Source organism: Schistocerca nitens, chromosome 9 (assembly GCF_023898315.1).
Source record: "Schistocerca nitens isolate TAMUIC-IGC-003100 chromosome 9, iqSchNite1.1, whole genome shotgun sequence".
NCBI classification, from domain to species: Eukaryota; Metazoa; Arthropoda; class Insecta; order Orthoptera; family Acrididae; genus Schistocerca; species Schistocerca nitens.
In genome coordinates, this window is record NC_064622.1 from 89,062,367 (window position 1) to 89,078,815 (window position 16,449).

The following is a 16,449-nucleotide window of genomic DNA, read 5'->3' on the forward strand; positions in this document are numbered from 1 at the left end:
CGAATTACGAAACACTCAACAATTATTTTACGAAGGTAAGTACCACACAGTGAGATAACTTTAGAGGTTGCTATTTGGCGACAAAAGAAAAATCTATTTTCACACCTGAATTCTCAATCGTTATATATTTATACTTTGTGGTAAACGATACACTAATGATTACGAAGACTGCAAGCACTTTGTCATATAGCACAAAAAAGGGCTCTGAGCAATCATCAGTCCCCTAGAACTTAGAACTAATTAAATCTAACTAACCTACGGATATCACAAACATCCATGCCTGAGGCAGGATTCAAACCTGTGACCGTAGCGGTCGCGCGGTTCCAGACTGAAGCGCCTAGAACCGCTCGGCGTCATATAGCAGCACAAAAGCGGAAATATTTCAGTGTGACGTATATGTGAAAATGACACGTTAGATTATTTCACTTCCGTTCCAGTGCAACTATAATTAATATAGTGCAACGACGTGCGAATAGGATGAAAGACGAAAATCAACAAAACGTGTGTAAATAGCTGTTTTTATGATATTATTGTATGCGTTAATATTTGTAAAGGAAAATGACATATTTGATTAATTGTGCTCAGAGAAACAGTTGTTACGCAACAGTATCTGCGTCTGCGATGGCAGCAGTGTGGAGCCGTAGAATCAATGAGAGTCAGTAGTGGATTGCTGCGGTGTGCAGCTGGATGGATCGTTGAGTGTACAGTGTAATACATGGATGCACTTTTGGAATTATGTAAGTTCCACATTTAGTACGAGGACGAATAAGGACTCAGAACAGTAGTCAGATAGCACAGGGACATAAAAGAGATTTTGAAGAAGGTATTATTTGATGAGGTAGAAAGTTTATTTTCGTTTGTGTAGACTTGTATTGTTGGCCCACTGCACCCTCGTCACAGGCGAGTTTCTGATGATTATTCCACTCATTGATCTTCTGAGTTAATTTACTGTACCACGGAAGTTCCAGATCAAATGAATTTTCATATTACAGTCTGTAATTGCTTTTTCCTTTTTTTATATAAGTTCCTTCCTAACTAAAATTTCAGTACTTAATGCTTGATTCAGGTGTCTCATTGACATCAAGATGATGATCCCAATTTCTCTGGACCAACTGCGGTTAGTTTTTAGCAGTAGTTTTTTAGCTCTTGTGGCGTCTTCCTGTGTTGTTCTTTCTGCCAGTTTTTCATTTCGCAGGTGAGGTTCAAAAGGGTTGATGTTCCGTTTCTTTTCCGCAAATTTGGCTCTGTCAGTTTCATTATTTTACCAGTATCATATGTCACTGCAGAAACGTTCGTGTGTTTCAGGTTTCATTTTTATGCAGGTCGACATTACAATTTTTTATACAGTTAGGTTTTTTCTTCAAACAGTTCGCACTGACGAAATCAACCGAAGGTGAAATTATTGGTTTGCTTGTTTATTTTCTTATGAATGAGATAGGTTTTCAAACATCTACAGGATTCATTTCAATTTCATGTAAGTGATGTTGCTTTGATCTCAGTAGCACATTTAGGCTGTCAGTTCACATTCCCAGGTTCGAATTTACGATAACACCCATACAAATAAAGGCTATTCACTTACATATGGTACAACTGAGGATGGAAATAGAGCGTGTAATAGGAATTTAACAGAAGCTTTTATTACAAAACGTCGTAGAAATATACATAACTGATAACAATACAATACTTTGATAAGGAGAAGTATCCGAATTATACACACAAATAAATACTTGAATCAGTTATACTGTTTGGTTCAACATAGAAATACTGTGATCGCTCTGCCTATATGATAAAAGCATTGAGATTCCAGGCCAATGACGTCGCAGCCTGAATCCTGCAGGCAGCTATCCGTTACAAAGAGGTGGGTTTCTTGAAGAGTAGGGACACATTTACAGCTGGAGTTCCGACAAACCTGGATGGATTATAACTCAAACTGGTAGGTGTGGAAGGCACAGGGTGCACTTCGAAGCTGTTGAGAATGTGCACGAGAGCCACTTTCACTTGCATGTACGCGAGTCTCATACCTGGAAATGCAAAACAACAGGTTTATTCATAATAAAGAGAAAACATTATGTGACATATACAATGATAAGACCGTACGAACTAACGCTATTATAATGTGTTGCTTAGTCATAACAACTGAAATTTCATTAATCTCTGGATATGAGCCTATTAAATAACACTTAGTCAATTAAAATACATACGCACAGGACTCGAATGAAATAGATCTGGTCGATAGGTATAGCGTCCCAGACAAACGGACGGATAGCCACGGCGATTTATTAAGCATCACTACAACCCAGTGGGAAGAAAAGGAGTAGTAGAGAATCAGACTACGAGAGATGTACATCCCATTGTTTTGTACCCATACCGAACCTATTACTGTCATGGGATTTACTTTGTAGCATCTAAATTCACAATGACAATTTCCTACTCGAGTGACTCATCACTCCTTTATTCCTTAGTGCTCGACACCTCGTGTTTACAACTGCCAGGGCTCGAATCCAGCTACTGGAGCCAGGAGCCATCATTGGGCTACCTTTGTAGGGCACTACACCTCTTGAAACATCCACAGACAACTTATAGCCCGTGACACTAATAGAGTATTCATTCGTCGTTTCTCCTCACTGTCTTACAAGTAGTTTTTTTAATAACTCAGTTCTTTGTGCGTTAATAGTGTTTGAATAGCACTGACTCACAGGACGTGAAATGTAACTGGGAATTAGGTTATCTTCATTTTTTAGAGAAATAAGTTTTTAATTTAATACGTCCTGACTTTACTGACAAGGACCATTATACAGCTGGATTCAAAACACAACACGTCGCTCTTCACGAAGCAAAATCTACCGATGTAAAGGTCAGTTCCGGATTACCGCAAGGAAGTGTGGTAGGGCCATTATTGTTTAAAATGAATATAAATGATGAATATAAATGATCTAGAAAGTGTCTGGTGCTTTTTTTAATAGTGTGTGCTTATCTACAAGAAAGGAGCAAAGTCAGAAGAGAGTATCGATTTACAGAATGAGCTACAGGGGACTGATGAATGATAGCTTATCCTGAACATAAGTAAATGTGACGTATTGTGTATACACAGGAAAACATAGCCACTACTGTACAACCACACTATTGATGAGAAACTGCTGGAAACAGTAACTACCATAAAATATCAGTAGGTAGCTATCTAAAGCGACCTTAAGTGGAATGACCCTAGCAGGAAGAGTAGGTGCTAGACTGAGATTCATAGGTTTGCTCTTCAAATTCGAGCATTTTCCGAGAAGAGTAGGACAATATATTTCCCCCTCCCACATAGATGTCACGTAATGACCTGGACCAGAATGTTCGAGAAATTAGAACGAATACAAAAGCTTACCGACAGTCATTCTTGCAATACATGATCCAAGAGCGCAACAGGATAGGAGTTGGTTGGGGGCGGCGCAGGGGGGGAGGAAATCAGTTAGTGGTACCAGAAGTACACTGCGTCACACATCATTAGATGACTTTCGAAGTATGATGTAGATGTAGAACTTGGTATCATGTGGTCATACCAATTTTTCTTTCACTAAAGCTACTTGTCAATGAAGGTAATACAGTATAAGACGCACATGTTCGGGAACCTCAGATTGTATTATGGAAGTTATTTTAGGACGTCTGGCGTAAGTCTGTATAAAATTGCAAGAAGACTTGGTGAGCGTCGATGATGAGGACAGGGGCAGTCGCTTGTCCCTACATTTAAAAATTTTACGAATTATTCATAAATAGCCAAAGAGAACCACAACTGTTCGATCATAGTATTCAGGAAATATGAATGCAAAACCGCAATAATCGTAAAATACCTACAGGTAAACATTTCAAACATAGGGAATGGCCACACGGAATTATTGGTTGGAAAATCAAATGCCCTACGTAAACTGGAACAGTCACAATTTATTCATAGCGGTATTGGTCTGGGGCACTTATTAGTTTGTGGTTCCAAAAGAGAAGATCAAATGAAGGGTGGCACACTTCCTCCTGCAAATCGTCCAGTGATGGAGAGGGTGCTTCTGGGATGCTGAAGAAACTCCAGCGACAGGCGCTACACAAGAGGCTTTCCCTATCACGCAGAGGTTTACGAAACCTAAAGCCGTCGGCACACGGACCGTGCGTCCGAACGTTGACCGTGGAGCGTGCCGAGTTTCTGACGTCATAGCGTGGTATAGCACGCTCGGGAGTCTTTCCGAGCGTATAGAGCAATGAGAGATGTCGTGTGACGAGGGCCTCCCGTCGGGTAGACCGTTCGCCTGGTGCAAGTCTTTCAATTTGACGCCACTTCGGCGACTTGCGCGTCGATGGGGATGAAATGATGATGATTAGGACAACACAACACCCAGTCCCTGAGCGGAGAAAATCTCCGACACAGCTGGGAATCGAACCCGGGCCCTTTGGACTGACAGTCTGTCGCGCTGACCACTCAGCTACCGGGGGCGGACCGTATAGATATTCTGAGCGTGCGTCTCAGCGTTGACCAATGAGACGGCACAACGCCACCTACGTCACAAGCACGCCGTCTCCCTTCAGTACAGGGTTGTGAGGCGCCATTTAGGCATTCATTTCAAGCCTATATGTATACATGCCGTTTCTGAGCACCAGCAAATTGAGAATCACTGCTAAACCTTTTGTTAACTGTGTGATTGGATCCAATAAAATAATGAGAAACATCATATTCACGGGAAAAGAATTATTGTAACTTGCGTATTATGAGAGTAGGCTATTTGAAGACAGCGACACACTGAATATCCACCCTAAACAAATTGTTCTTGATACCAATTATTATAATTAAATGTCAATTAGATTTCCAGCTATGGGTAATACAATATGATTAGCGAGAAATGACGTGGTGTTGGTGTAGCGTAATGGGTAGCGTCACTGTCATGTATTGATACTCTTTGGGACTGTGGTTCGCATCGTGGCACTAACAAATTTTTATTCCTAACATTCGCGTTTTTATAAAGTTCTGATACTTTATTATTAGTTTAATAGAAATATATACTATAATATTTGATGTTATGTAAATATAAGTTCACCTTTTCTTGAGGGGTGACTTTGTTCGATTGGCTTAATGCCTTAATGCACAGAACAGCTTGCGCTACATGTATAAATATTTTTTCTCCTTTTCCTTTTACGCTTCGTAATTCACATGTTGAAAAGATTCTGCTACTGGGTAGGAACAGTGATCAAGTAAGACCCCAAAGCTTTACGGGGAGGACTTGAGGTCCCCTGTATAAAATGCTTTATGATTGTGTACCGTATACACGACAACACACTTGCGTTTCGTTCTACAAAGGCGCTGCCGGAAGCGGAAACACCAGTGTCTGGGTGCTCACCGAGGCACGTCCCGGGGCCCTCGCCGAACGGCATGAACGTGTGGCTCGGTCGGTCCCTGGAGTTCTCCTCTCTGAAGCGGTCCGGCCAGAACCTGAGCGGCTCCCTCCAGTACTTTGGGTCGGAGTGGAGACCGGCCACCGACACGAAGACCGCGGTGCCCTTGGGCAGCACGATGTCCGTCCCTTCTATCCTGTAGTCGCGAGACGCCTCGCGGTTCAGGAAATTCACTGTGGGGTACTTCCGCTGCGTCTCTGAAAAGAAGAAAAGGTCGTGTTATTACCGAGGGGACCGACGTCTGCCATTCGAACTTAGTGCATGATGCTTAACAAGTGACGATCTATTCGACTTTCTGCCCCCCCCCCCCCCTTTTCTCTTTTTCCCTTTTTGCACTAGTCTTCTAACATTTGCAGTTCTTCCGTTGGAGGGACACAGTGGCGAGTTCCAGTATCTCTGTCTCCAGCGACCTACCGAGCCCTTACTTCTTCCTTGCCACGACGCGTCGCTGCTGTTGTCCGTGCCCAAGGTGGAGACACCTGTTATTAGGTGGGTGGTCATAATGTAGTGGCTGATCAGTTTACACTGACAAAGCATACGACATCATGGCACAATTTTTATCCCGCCCCCTTTTCAGATGTTTTCATTTTTATGTTAACAATTTAATTCTAGTAATGGATATGTACTTGTGAAATCACACACGCCGCTCATTGCAGCTACACGCATACAGGACTCGCAGATGCGCCACCTACCAGACGTCACCTAATTCTAGTGCCTCTACTCATAGGCCATCAGCATATGTCAACAGCTATGCACATGGCATTCTTACGGTGTGCAGGATCCGATGCGACGTTTTATTCTAAATCTCATATATACACTAATCTTTCAGACGGGAAACAGCACATCGTTGGATCCACTCTCAAATGTGTGGTATTTTAAAAACTTACAACACAAAACCTTATATTAGACAGCTACTACTTTTAAGTAACTATTTTATAAGGTGATTAAGTGGATGACATACATTTACTAGATAGAGTAAACGACTCCCACATCGGCCATAGATAATATATGATTCTACGTAACTAAGTTTCACTAAAATTATTTGTAAATATTTCCTGCAGTTTTTATTCTGCAGTCATAATACGGCTCTACCATACAAAATGTCGAAATATTTGCTTATAAAACCGATGAACAAAACTCTCGAAACCACGGTCAAGGTGTAATAAAATCATATGCTGCAAGTGGTTGGCAGTTATTTCCCATCTATCTTCTTTGTGTCTACGACACAGCTCGTACTTAAGTAAACAAACACATGAAGTTTTACTTTGTGTAATTTAATGAAGCATGTTATCAAAAACAATAGTAATGAATAATAATGAGCTATAGTCGTGTTGTAAGGTTTCTCCACATGGGTGATGAAGATTTTACAGTCAAATGGAAAAGCACACAACAGGTCCCTAGATAACTTAATCATTGTGGCTTTTGATATCGAACAGCCGTGGTGTGGGTACACCAAAGACATTTTTAGTGTTGTGAAACATTTTTGGGGCATGCCGATAAATTAGTGGAAACGTGTTTCAAGAGGATGACTTCAGGGTATGCGTTGCTAGGTAGCACTCACCACTAACGACGTTGGTGAGGTCAGACATCTCGCTGACAGCCTCGTACGTGATGTCGCCGCCGTGTTTTCCCAGCATGTGGCGCACGTGCTGGCGCACCTCCTCCTGCAGACTCTGGTTCCACGCCAGCTCGAACAGGGCGAAGGCCAGCGTCGAAGACGAGTTGTCGAAGCCAGCAGCCAAGAATGACATCAGCTGGCCTGCGATGAGCTCGTTCGTCAGCTCTGTAGAAATACACGCCGTCACAGTCTAGGATATAAACTCTTCACTGGAGTAACTTATAAATAATTTTTTTTTTAAATGAGATCAATGACTGTTTACTGGGAATGAATTCAAGGAAAATATTGTTTACCAGAATCGAGGAAGGACATCACATAGTTTTGTTATGCAAAGAGAAGTTCGTGGTGCTGCGTACAGAGACCTACTTTGATTGGTATATTTTTTTCGTTACTTGTCGAAGTTACTTTCAGCGAAACAAATCTGGACATTAATTAATATGCCTGTGATGACGGAGAAATTAACACCTCGATATTCAGATCCATGTACTATTACTTGTAAGCAACCTATTATCCACTGAAGAAGCAGCATTTGTAGTACACACTCACTACGAGGTTGAGAAGCATACGGATAAACACGCTGTTACCTCCAAACTCTTGTCTGCGTCTCTGAGTGTGATTATGGCTCAACCATAAACGGACATGCCTACCACGAGATTAGATGCCACCTTGCGGAGTCCAGGTGACATATTCCTACCTCGGCATACTACTTTGAGAAGAAGTTTTTCTGGACGACGAAATAAAAGCAAGTACTGACAAAGCGGCGAACACTTGGCAAGCTACTCACAAGGGTATGAAACAATAAAGACCTTACGGCTACAACAAAAATACTCTTCTATCAAGGAAGCTTGCTGAGCACCATCTTGGATGCTGCAGAGATTTGGACATCGCATGCTAAACAAGAAGTCTAACTCCTTTCATCTACGGTGTTTAGGAAACATTCCAGGCACAAGATAGAGGGACCATGTGACAAATGTTCTGAGAAGCTACTGAGTACTACCGCCACTGTTATGCAAAGTCGCCTTCTTTGGCCAAGACACATACATCGCACCGAACACCGCCGACTTCTCCGACGCACACTACTCAGAGAGGCAGCACTAGACAAGGGACCCCGCGGATGACCCGCACTGTGCTTTAAATATTGCGTCAAGCGCGATATGAACGCATTTAGTATGAACTGCGACAAGTGAGAAGAGCTTCCGGAAGACTGCAGCAGATGGAAAGAAACCGGTCAAGGATGGCATCAAGTTCCACGATGTCGCCTGGTGAATTTCCACGACGTGAAGATACTTGCATCTGCCGTTAGACACTATAGGCCATCGATGATGATGTTACGTGTCGTTGCGGAACCATAAGAAAAGGCCCTCGCCAAGTTACACTGGACAATCACTGTTAAGCATTGAACTCCGTAAAATTTCCAACTAATCTTAATAATATTTTCGTTTTAAAACGACAAAATCTTATTCCTTTTATGGCCTAATTAAACATCGCGGTAGATCTAAGGAAGACAGAAACGTAATCATGTAAACGTGTCTTCAAAGTTTGTCTTTTCTGTGGGTCCCGGGTTCGATTCCCTGCCGGGTTGTGAATATCCCCTACCCGGGGTACTGGGTGGTTGTCTGGTCCTCATCGTTTCATCATCATCATCATCATCATCATCATCATCATCACACCATCATCATCTTTCGTGACAGTCGCTAGATTGGACTACGTCAAGAGATGGACTGCGTGAATGTTGGGAATTTGTTCTGGTGCTGATGATCACGCATTTGAGTGCCCCACAAACCAAAATTCATCATCACCGTATGTCTTTAGAAAATTCAACTCAGTTGGCTTTCTTCCGTATTTAATATTTTAATTTATGTCATCGATTTGGGGCGTAAACAGCTCTAGTCATAATTATCACCTCGAAAAAATCAAACGGCAATCTTCAAATTTGAGGAAACAGGTATTCTACTCACTGAGTTGTTCCTTATCGCCGTCTGCCTGTTCTTCCTTAATTTTCGTGAGCATGTCAATTACGTCGTTCCGAACAATGCCAGTTTCCTTCCGGTGTTCTATCAGCTGTGGACAAAAGATGCGTGTTAAAAGAACTAGTTTCATTATACCTTAGGAAAAAATAAACAACATAAAATGAATATTTTATTTCTGAGTGAAGTATTAAACCAAGATAAATTCATTTATTTTACAGTGGATATCACCGTGATGTAGATGTGAGCCTAGATATGCCTCCTTCACGGTACTGTTAATAAGTGTGTCACTAAACTTGGGAACGCACAAAATTAATTGCTATCATTAAATCTGTTACAACGTTCAAGTTCGTGAACAGATAAAAAAAACACGTCTTACTTAAGAAATCAAGTTGTGGTAACGAATTTTATTTAAATTAACTATTAGTTAGCGGAAGGGCGCGAAATATTTCGTGTAGTTTGCTTTCATATCACTCATTTTCTCTATAACTACCTTTGTAGTATAAGATGCAATTTAGTTTCCGAAGGATCTTCGCGGATGCACACTACCGAAATTTGTCTTCAGAATTTTCCTTTTGCTCTCATCTTGTGACTCTTACTCACCATTCGTATAATTTGCAGAACTTTTGTGCAGAGTAAGAATCTGACATGGAATTAAGAGATACTTCTTCCTGGACACTCTATTTTTCCATCTACGGTTTTCTTAAGGCATCTCTTAACTTCCCATGGTCTAGAAAACGATTAATCAAGTCGTCTGATCACTCGTATACTTAATAATGCATCTAGACATTGGCTTTTAGACAAGTCGTAAGGCAACGCCTAGAAAAGGTATATGAAGCCTTTATGTCTCCTTACTCATTACATATACACACCACAAAAGTTGCCAGATAGTAGATTCAAGCACAGTACTTTCAAATCAGAGGATCAATAACCGTCAAACTCTCAGAGACACAACAGACCTAGAACTAACTTTATATGATCCTCAAATAATACTATGTCCACTGACATATACGCCACGTTATGACCTCATTTTGAAGCTGAATTCAATATCCTTATGAACACAAAAATTTCGACATTTAATTACAAACAAGTGCCTGACCTGAACATTATCTTTGCTACATAAAAACCAGGGGCTGGTATAAGAATCTCTACGTTTATAATATTTCCCCTCATATATTACCTAAGTAAATGACAACTTTAGCGCTGAGTCATTTGATCCCATTTTACTGAACTACATATAGTGCGCACTCCTCCCTCTCCGATTAATGTTTTTGTAGATGAAGTCTAATCCCTGTGCGTTGAATAGACAGTCGACTATGGAATACCCTGTGTCACCACATATGATGACCAACTTATTTCTCCACTTCCGACATCAAAACACTTGACCTCTTGCACTCGTAATTGTAGCTTAGCCTTTATTTCTCATTTTCTTTCAGTGCATTACTGATTGTGGTTGTTTACACCAAAAAAGTTGGGCTGCCTTTATTTAAATTTTTCCTTACCACTTTCTTCTTCTATTTCGAGTTTAGTTTTCATAGTATTATTTGTATTGCAACGAAATACGAGAAATCAACATTTTTACCCTCATACACTAACTCTTACGTAAAAAATATATTCAGGGTACAACACATCGATTCCGATGAAATTCGAGTTACTGTAGACAGCACCCTTAATAAGAACGACAAATAAATGCTGCTGTCCTTTTGTATGGTTAGTATTTAAATGAATCTGAATGGTTAGTGCATACCTTAACTGTGTTTTGTACAAAGAAGTCCTCTACTTTCTTGCTGCCAAGTCGGATGCGGAGTGTGGACAGGATCTGTGGAGCGAAGAACGCCAGCGTGGTGACGATCCTTCCAACGACGGTATCTCTCAAGATTCCCCACACGTGCTCTTGCAGTGGAGACTTTGGGTTCTCGAGAGAATTAGCGTCGACCCCCAAGAAGATGGAGTAAACCGCGTCCGTCGTATAACGGCCCATGACGTCCTTCAGTTCCACTGCTGTGCCTAAAGCACAAACACATCATGTAGTTTACAAATCTATGCTTATTGCCTTTTAACATTAAAACTGAGAAGAAAACGATAAATTTATGGGAAAGGTTGTAAGTAAAGTTATATTACAGTGAAGGAGTGAAGTGTCCATTAGCAACAAATATTTATCTCTTTCATTTAAAAATACGTATAATTTATTTTTTTTTCTGAACACAAGGAGACCATACCTTTTGAGGCTGCGGAATCGCGGTGATAGGCAAGTATCTGTCCAGTTTCGTTCACTAGGTGCAACATGAGCTTCATTTTGCCAGAAGTGAATGCTGGGGATAGCACAGTACGTAGTTTCCTCCACCTGAAACAAAACAACAAAATCTTGTTTTTTTCTCATGTGGTGGCTTAGCGTACCTCAGTTAAAATATTTAATCTCGTCTTATAAACCTAAATAACTTTTCCGTTACTGTTGGTCCAACAAATAGGCGTTCTGGCTTGTTATTAAAATTCTGTCTAACTGTGACTTAAACATAAGCTTCCACAAATGTCTTGGGACTTGTGTTGAACAGGTATAGCTGATGACACATTACCCACTGATACACATAAATACGGCAATACTTTATAGATGCCTGCTGTTGTCCCACATTTACCACAGATCAAAATTCGACACAAATGATGAAACATTTTAGCATTATATTTTCTTTCTTTGGGCAATAAATGTCTTAATATGAATGGTCGAACAAAAAAGTATTTATAGTAAAAAGCGACTATATCAAAAATGTAATAAAACTAAATGACAGGACTTTAGTGAAACTAGAATGACTGTGTGCACGTGAGCTATACATATTAGATACGCTAAAAATGTTAGAGAGAAAATCGTAAGGAAGGAGAAACGAGATTTGAAAAATAAGAAGAATTATTTAAAAAAATTACTGGAAACAATAAGGAAAAGAAAATTAGTATTTTTCGGAGTTTCATGTAGAATGAATAACAGTACTCTCACAAAAAGATCTTTATTTATCTCTCGGAAAATATTAACAAGTTGAATCCTGCAAGCTATGGCAAAATGCAAAATAAAAGCGAAGAAACAGCAGAAGGAAGTTGGGTAGGATTGTGTTAGATTTATAGGGATTACAACTTAGATGCAGTAAGAGAACAAGTGAGAGGTACTCTGAAGACAGAAAAAATAGTCATGATGGAAAAACAGCGGAAAGAAAAAATGTGAAGGAATTGGAATTATTCTTCGGTACTTACCCGGCGGCCGGCCGCGGTGGTCTAGCGGTTCTAGGCGCTCAGTCCGGAACCACCCGACTGCTGCGGTCGCAGGTTCGAATCCTGCCTCGGGCATGGATGTGTGTGATGTCCTTATGTTAGTTAGGTTCAAGTAGTTCTAAGTTCTAGGGGACTGATGACCACAGCTGTTAAATCTCATAGTGCTCAGAGCCATTTGAACCATTTTTTTTAACTTAGCCGGCAAAAACAGAGAGAGAAGAAAAGGAGGGAACAAAGTAGAGGGGCGTGGACATCTTTTACTCTGAAAATAGTACAAGTTTTGAAAATTTTCATCTTTGCACACAGTTCGTACTGTGTGCCTGTTCTCTAAGATACTCACCCTGCGCCATGTTGGCCAAAAAGAGACGTGGCAATGACCGGGTCAGTCGCTGGGTCGATCTTAGCATTGGTTGCGTAGAATGTGGAAAAGTCCGTGCTCGTGATGCGTCCTATGAGAGCGGGGTCCTTCACCAAGAGGATGGGCTTGTCGAAGGCGAACATGCCCATGAACGGAGCGTTTCCGGCCCTGCGGTAGCATTCGAAGTCTGGTTCCCCCATGTGCTTCTGGCCGATCACAACGCTACCCATGTTGCCAACGTAAGGTGTGGGCTCCATGTAGGGGATTCCCAGCTTCTTCCAGTAGTTGAAGTTCCGCGTCGCGTAACAGTAAAGCAGAGGTACCAACAGCAATGTAGCATCCAAAAGCCAACTGCCCGTCACCAGCGTCATGGAGTGGATGTTTTGTGATTTCAGCACCTGCCAGCAATCATATAAAATTAGCATTAAACTGTGTTGTAGATCTGAGAAAACTGTAGATTAGTGTTAGAAATCATCACATCATTTTGGTATAAATCAAGATATTGAAAGTATCTACATATACATGACTACCCTACAATTCACGCTTAGGTGTTTAGAAGACTGTTCATAGGACCAGTTACAGAACATTTCACAACCATTGCACTCTCTAACAGCCCACTAAAAAAATGAACACTTAAATATTTGTGTGTGACATCTGATTTCTCGTATTTAATTAGTATGGTTATTTCTCCCTATGAAGGCGAAAGTAAACTAATTTTTTCATATTCTTAGGGGAAACTCGGCAGTGTAATTTTTGAAAACATGTAGCCGCAAAGGGAACCGCCTTTGTTTTAAAGATTGTTATCCCGGCTCGCATATCCATAACACTCCTCAACTTCACGCCACTTCTAAACAAGCTACCCTTCCTCTGACATTTTCATAGTCTTCCATCATTCGTGTCTTGTGAGGAACCTATACCACGCAGCACTACTTTGGAATAGAACAGACACGTGCAGTGTAAGCACTGGAGTGCGCTGCGTCTTCGCATTTTCCAGCCAATAAAACGCAGCATTTGGTTAGCCTTCTCCATAAACGGTAGATGATTCTGTAGTGTCCTTTGACCACATCGCTAATACGTCAGAACAGGAGCCAGTCACATGACTTACGAGAGGGAAAGACGTCGGCGTATGAAGAGAGAATATGTCATAAAAAAGATGTCCTGCAGATCACGGGTTTGTTGAAGATTATATCAGAAGTTGTGCATAAGGGCAACTAACAAGCAGGAAAAGAAAAATTTGAAAACCGACGCTGAAGATTCTGAGGCATATTGGCTAAAATTTTTGAACTATAGAGATAAAATCGCAAACTGACTTCCTAAACGCTATTTGTACGTCAGATTGATTTACGGTGCATTTAATAAAGAACATTACATGTGGTATAACATTACATGTGGTATAAGAAGCAGCCCATTTGCTTAGTTTGACGATGGGACACTTGCAAGACAGGAAAAATAAAAATGTAAAACTGTAATGACAGAGTAATGAAAGACAGAGTTAGTACTTAGGAGACTTGCCAACTGGAACAGCTCTGGTGAGGGATCCTCACTGTGCCGAGTTGCCACAGATCACTGGCCTTCATGTACCGTTTCGCAGCAGCTGATACCCCTCACTCCTCAACAACGCTGCATAGCACTGCCACAGTGACGAAGCGTGTCTGATAATCTGTAGCACGGCGCAGATGTGAAGGTCACGACCCCAGCAAAGCCCTTACGGCAGCCACTGTGCCAGAATTTCACCGAAAGAATGCCTACACAGTAGGAAATGCTGTTTGACCTACTTACAATCCCTTCACGAAAATGTTTACCATATCTTTTAGTAGCCTGCTTTAAGTACAGAATGTGTGTTTGCGTTGAAGGATTAGCGCGAATATAAACATAAGGAACAGAAACAGGACTCCTCTGAGTTCATTTTTCAGATTTCCACAGAGGACAGCAATGTCATCAGAAGATCTTGTTATTGATATGATTTAACCCTGAATTTTAAATCTATTTAAATCCTACTCTGGGAACATCCTTTTATTTACATCGCGCGTTCCTCGATGTGTAGATTGAATAGTGTACGGATTGAATAGTAAGGGCAAAAGAGTGCCTCCATCTCTGGCACTCTTCGTAATATGAGCACATTGTTACCGGTGTTTCATTGCTAATGTTTCCTATTGGTTCTTGCAAATACTGTATACTGATCAGACAGAAAATTGCAACAACAACTGAAAGGTGGCTACACTGAGCCACAGCGCCAGAGATCGCTAGAGAGCATTGTTCCACCGCCTCCACTGGCAGTGATTATTGAGAACTCGTGGTAGGCAGTGCTTGTCGAGGACTCGTAGTAGTCAGTTCGTGTTCAGATGTGCTAGTAGAGAGTGCTTGCTGAGATGTGATACTGAAAAGTTCTTGTTGAGATGTGGTAATAGCGAGTCGGTGTGGAGATATATTGTAATGATTAGACTGATTTTGGTCAATATATGAAGGTAACGAAACTTGATTTATTTTTCATTATTTCCATGTTTTAAATAATGCGTCATTACAGGTTCAGTCAACAAAGCATCTGGCTTGTGTTCTTGTATTAGAGGGTAATTCTTGTTTTCTTGAGTAATTATGGTATTTTTATTTTTTCTTTAATTAATTCAGTATAAATGATATTTAAAATTTCTTGTGTTATTGAAGAAGAACCGTGCCAGATGCGTACGTTGAGTTATACTTCCACACGCAGAACAGTTACACTTGTGCTTTGGTTTCGTAGGTTTTATAGTTGCTGGGGACTTAATTAATTAATTGTGTTGATGAAAATTTCCATTTCATTCCTTGTTGTTGTTCTAGCAGTCAGATTGCGTAATAATACTAGTCAGGGCCAACCGGTACGAGACCTTGTAACCGAACAGACAGCTGCTAAATCAAAAATTAAAATTATTTGCATTTCAATATAATTAAGCCCCCATGCACGTGGCGACAACAAAGAATGAAATGGAAATTTTCATCAACACAATTAATTAATTAAGTCCCCAGCAACTATAAAACCTACGAAACCAAAGCACAAGTGTAACTGTTCTGCGTGTGGAAGTATAACTCAACGTACGCATCTGGCACGGTTCTTCTTCAATAACACAAGAAATTTTAAGTATCATTTATACTGAATTAATTAAAGAAAAAATAAAAATACCATAATTACTCAAGAAAACCAGAATTACACTCTAATACAAGAACACAAGCCAGATGCTTTGTTGACTGAACCTGTAATGACGCATTATTTAAAACATGGAAATAATGAAAAATAAATCAAGTTTCGTTACCTTCATATATTGACAAAAATCACTCTAATCATTACAATATATCTCCACACCGACTCGCTATTACCACATCTCAACAAGAACTTTTCAGTATCACATCTCAGCAAGCACTCTCTACTAGCACATCTGAACACGAACTGACTACTACGAGTCCTCGACAAGCACTGACTACCACGAGTTCTCCCAAAGCACTGCCCACTACGAGTTCTCAATAATCACTGCCAGTGGAGGCGGCGGAACAGTGCTTTCTAGCGCGATCTCTGGCGCTGTGGCTCAGTGTAGCCACCTTTCATATGCCCTTCCTCCACGGCTAGAATTTGATGGTATTTTTGCCAGCATTGGTGGTGAAAATACCACCAAATTCGTCAAAAAATACAGACAAAAATAAAAGATAATATTAATACGTAAATATCACATAACTAGATAAAATTTTGGCTTTGCACTGACCTTTCAATAACCTAATATATAAAATACAGTAAGCAATACAAATTCCTTCATACATGTGACTTTACATAACAGTTTACACAAGTATTATGTGGTTAAACAGTTCAATCAATA

At 40.6% G+C, this 16,449-nt stretch overlaps 2 protein-coding genes across 2 annotated transcripts; both read right to left on the reverse strand.

The window, feature by feature from the left end:
- Window positions 1-1,738: 1,738 nt before the first annotated feature.
- Window positions 1,739-11,000, reverse strand: LOC126203326 (cytochrome P450 6j1-like). Its single transcript, XM_049937592.1, has 5 exons — window positions 10,745-11,000; window positions 8,989-9,091; window positions 6,974-7,195; window positions 5,358-5,609; window positions 1,739-2,021 (listed from the first exon to the last, which is right to left on the reverse strand). Exons 1-5 carry the CDS (start codon window positions 10,976-10,978, stop codon window positions 1,849-1,851), a joined length of 984 nt encoding a protein of 327 aa, XP_049793549.1. The 5' UTR covers window positions 10,979-11,000; the 3' UTR covers window positions 1,739-1,848.
- On the reverse strand, window positions 10,987-12,981 carry LOC126204027 (cytochrome P450 6j1-like). Its single transcript, XM_049938454.1, has 3 exons — window positions 12,593-12,981; window positions 11,212-11,341; window positions 10,987-11,004 (listed from the first exon to the last, which is right to left on the reverse strand). Exons 1-3 carry the CDS (start codon window positions 12,979-12,981, stop codon window positions 10,987-10,989), a joined length of 537 nt encoding a protein of 178 aa, XP_049794411.1.
- Between the last annotated feature and the right edge of the window lie 3,468 nt (window positions 12,982-16,449).

Bases quoted from the DNA above. Each gene is read 5' to 3' on its own strand.
- LOC126203326 (XM_049937592.1), bottom strand. From the start codon at position 10,978: ATGGGCCGTTATACGACGGACGCGGTTTACTCCATCTTCTTGGGGGTC. The intron at 9,092-10,744 runs GTATGCACTAAC...TTTTGTCCACAG, and splicing joins TTGTACAAAACACAGTTAAG to CTGATAGAACACCGGAAGGA. The intron at 5,610-6,973 runs GTGAGTGCTACC...TCTTCTTTTCAG, and splicing joins CCTCACCAACGTCGTTAGTG to AGACGCAGCGGAAGTACCCC.
- LOC126204027 (XM_049938454.1), bottom strand. From the start codon at position 12,981: ATGACGCTGGTGACGGGCAGTTGGCTTTTGGATGCTACATTGCTGTTG. The intron at 11,342-12,592 runs GTGAGTATCTTA...GTTTTGTTTCAG, and splicing joins TTTGGCCAACATGGCGCAGG to GTGGAGGAAACTACGTACTG.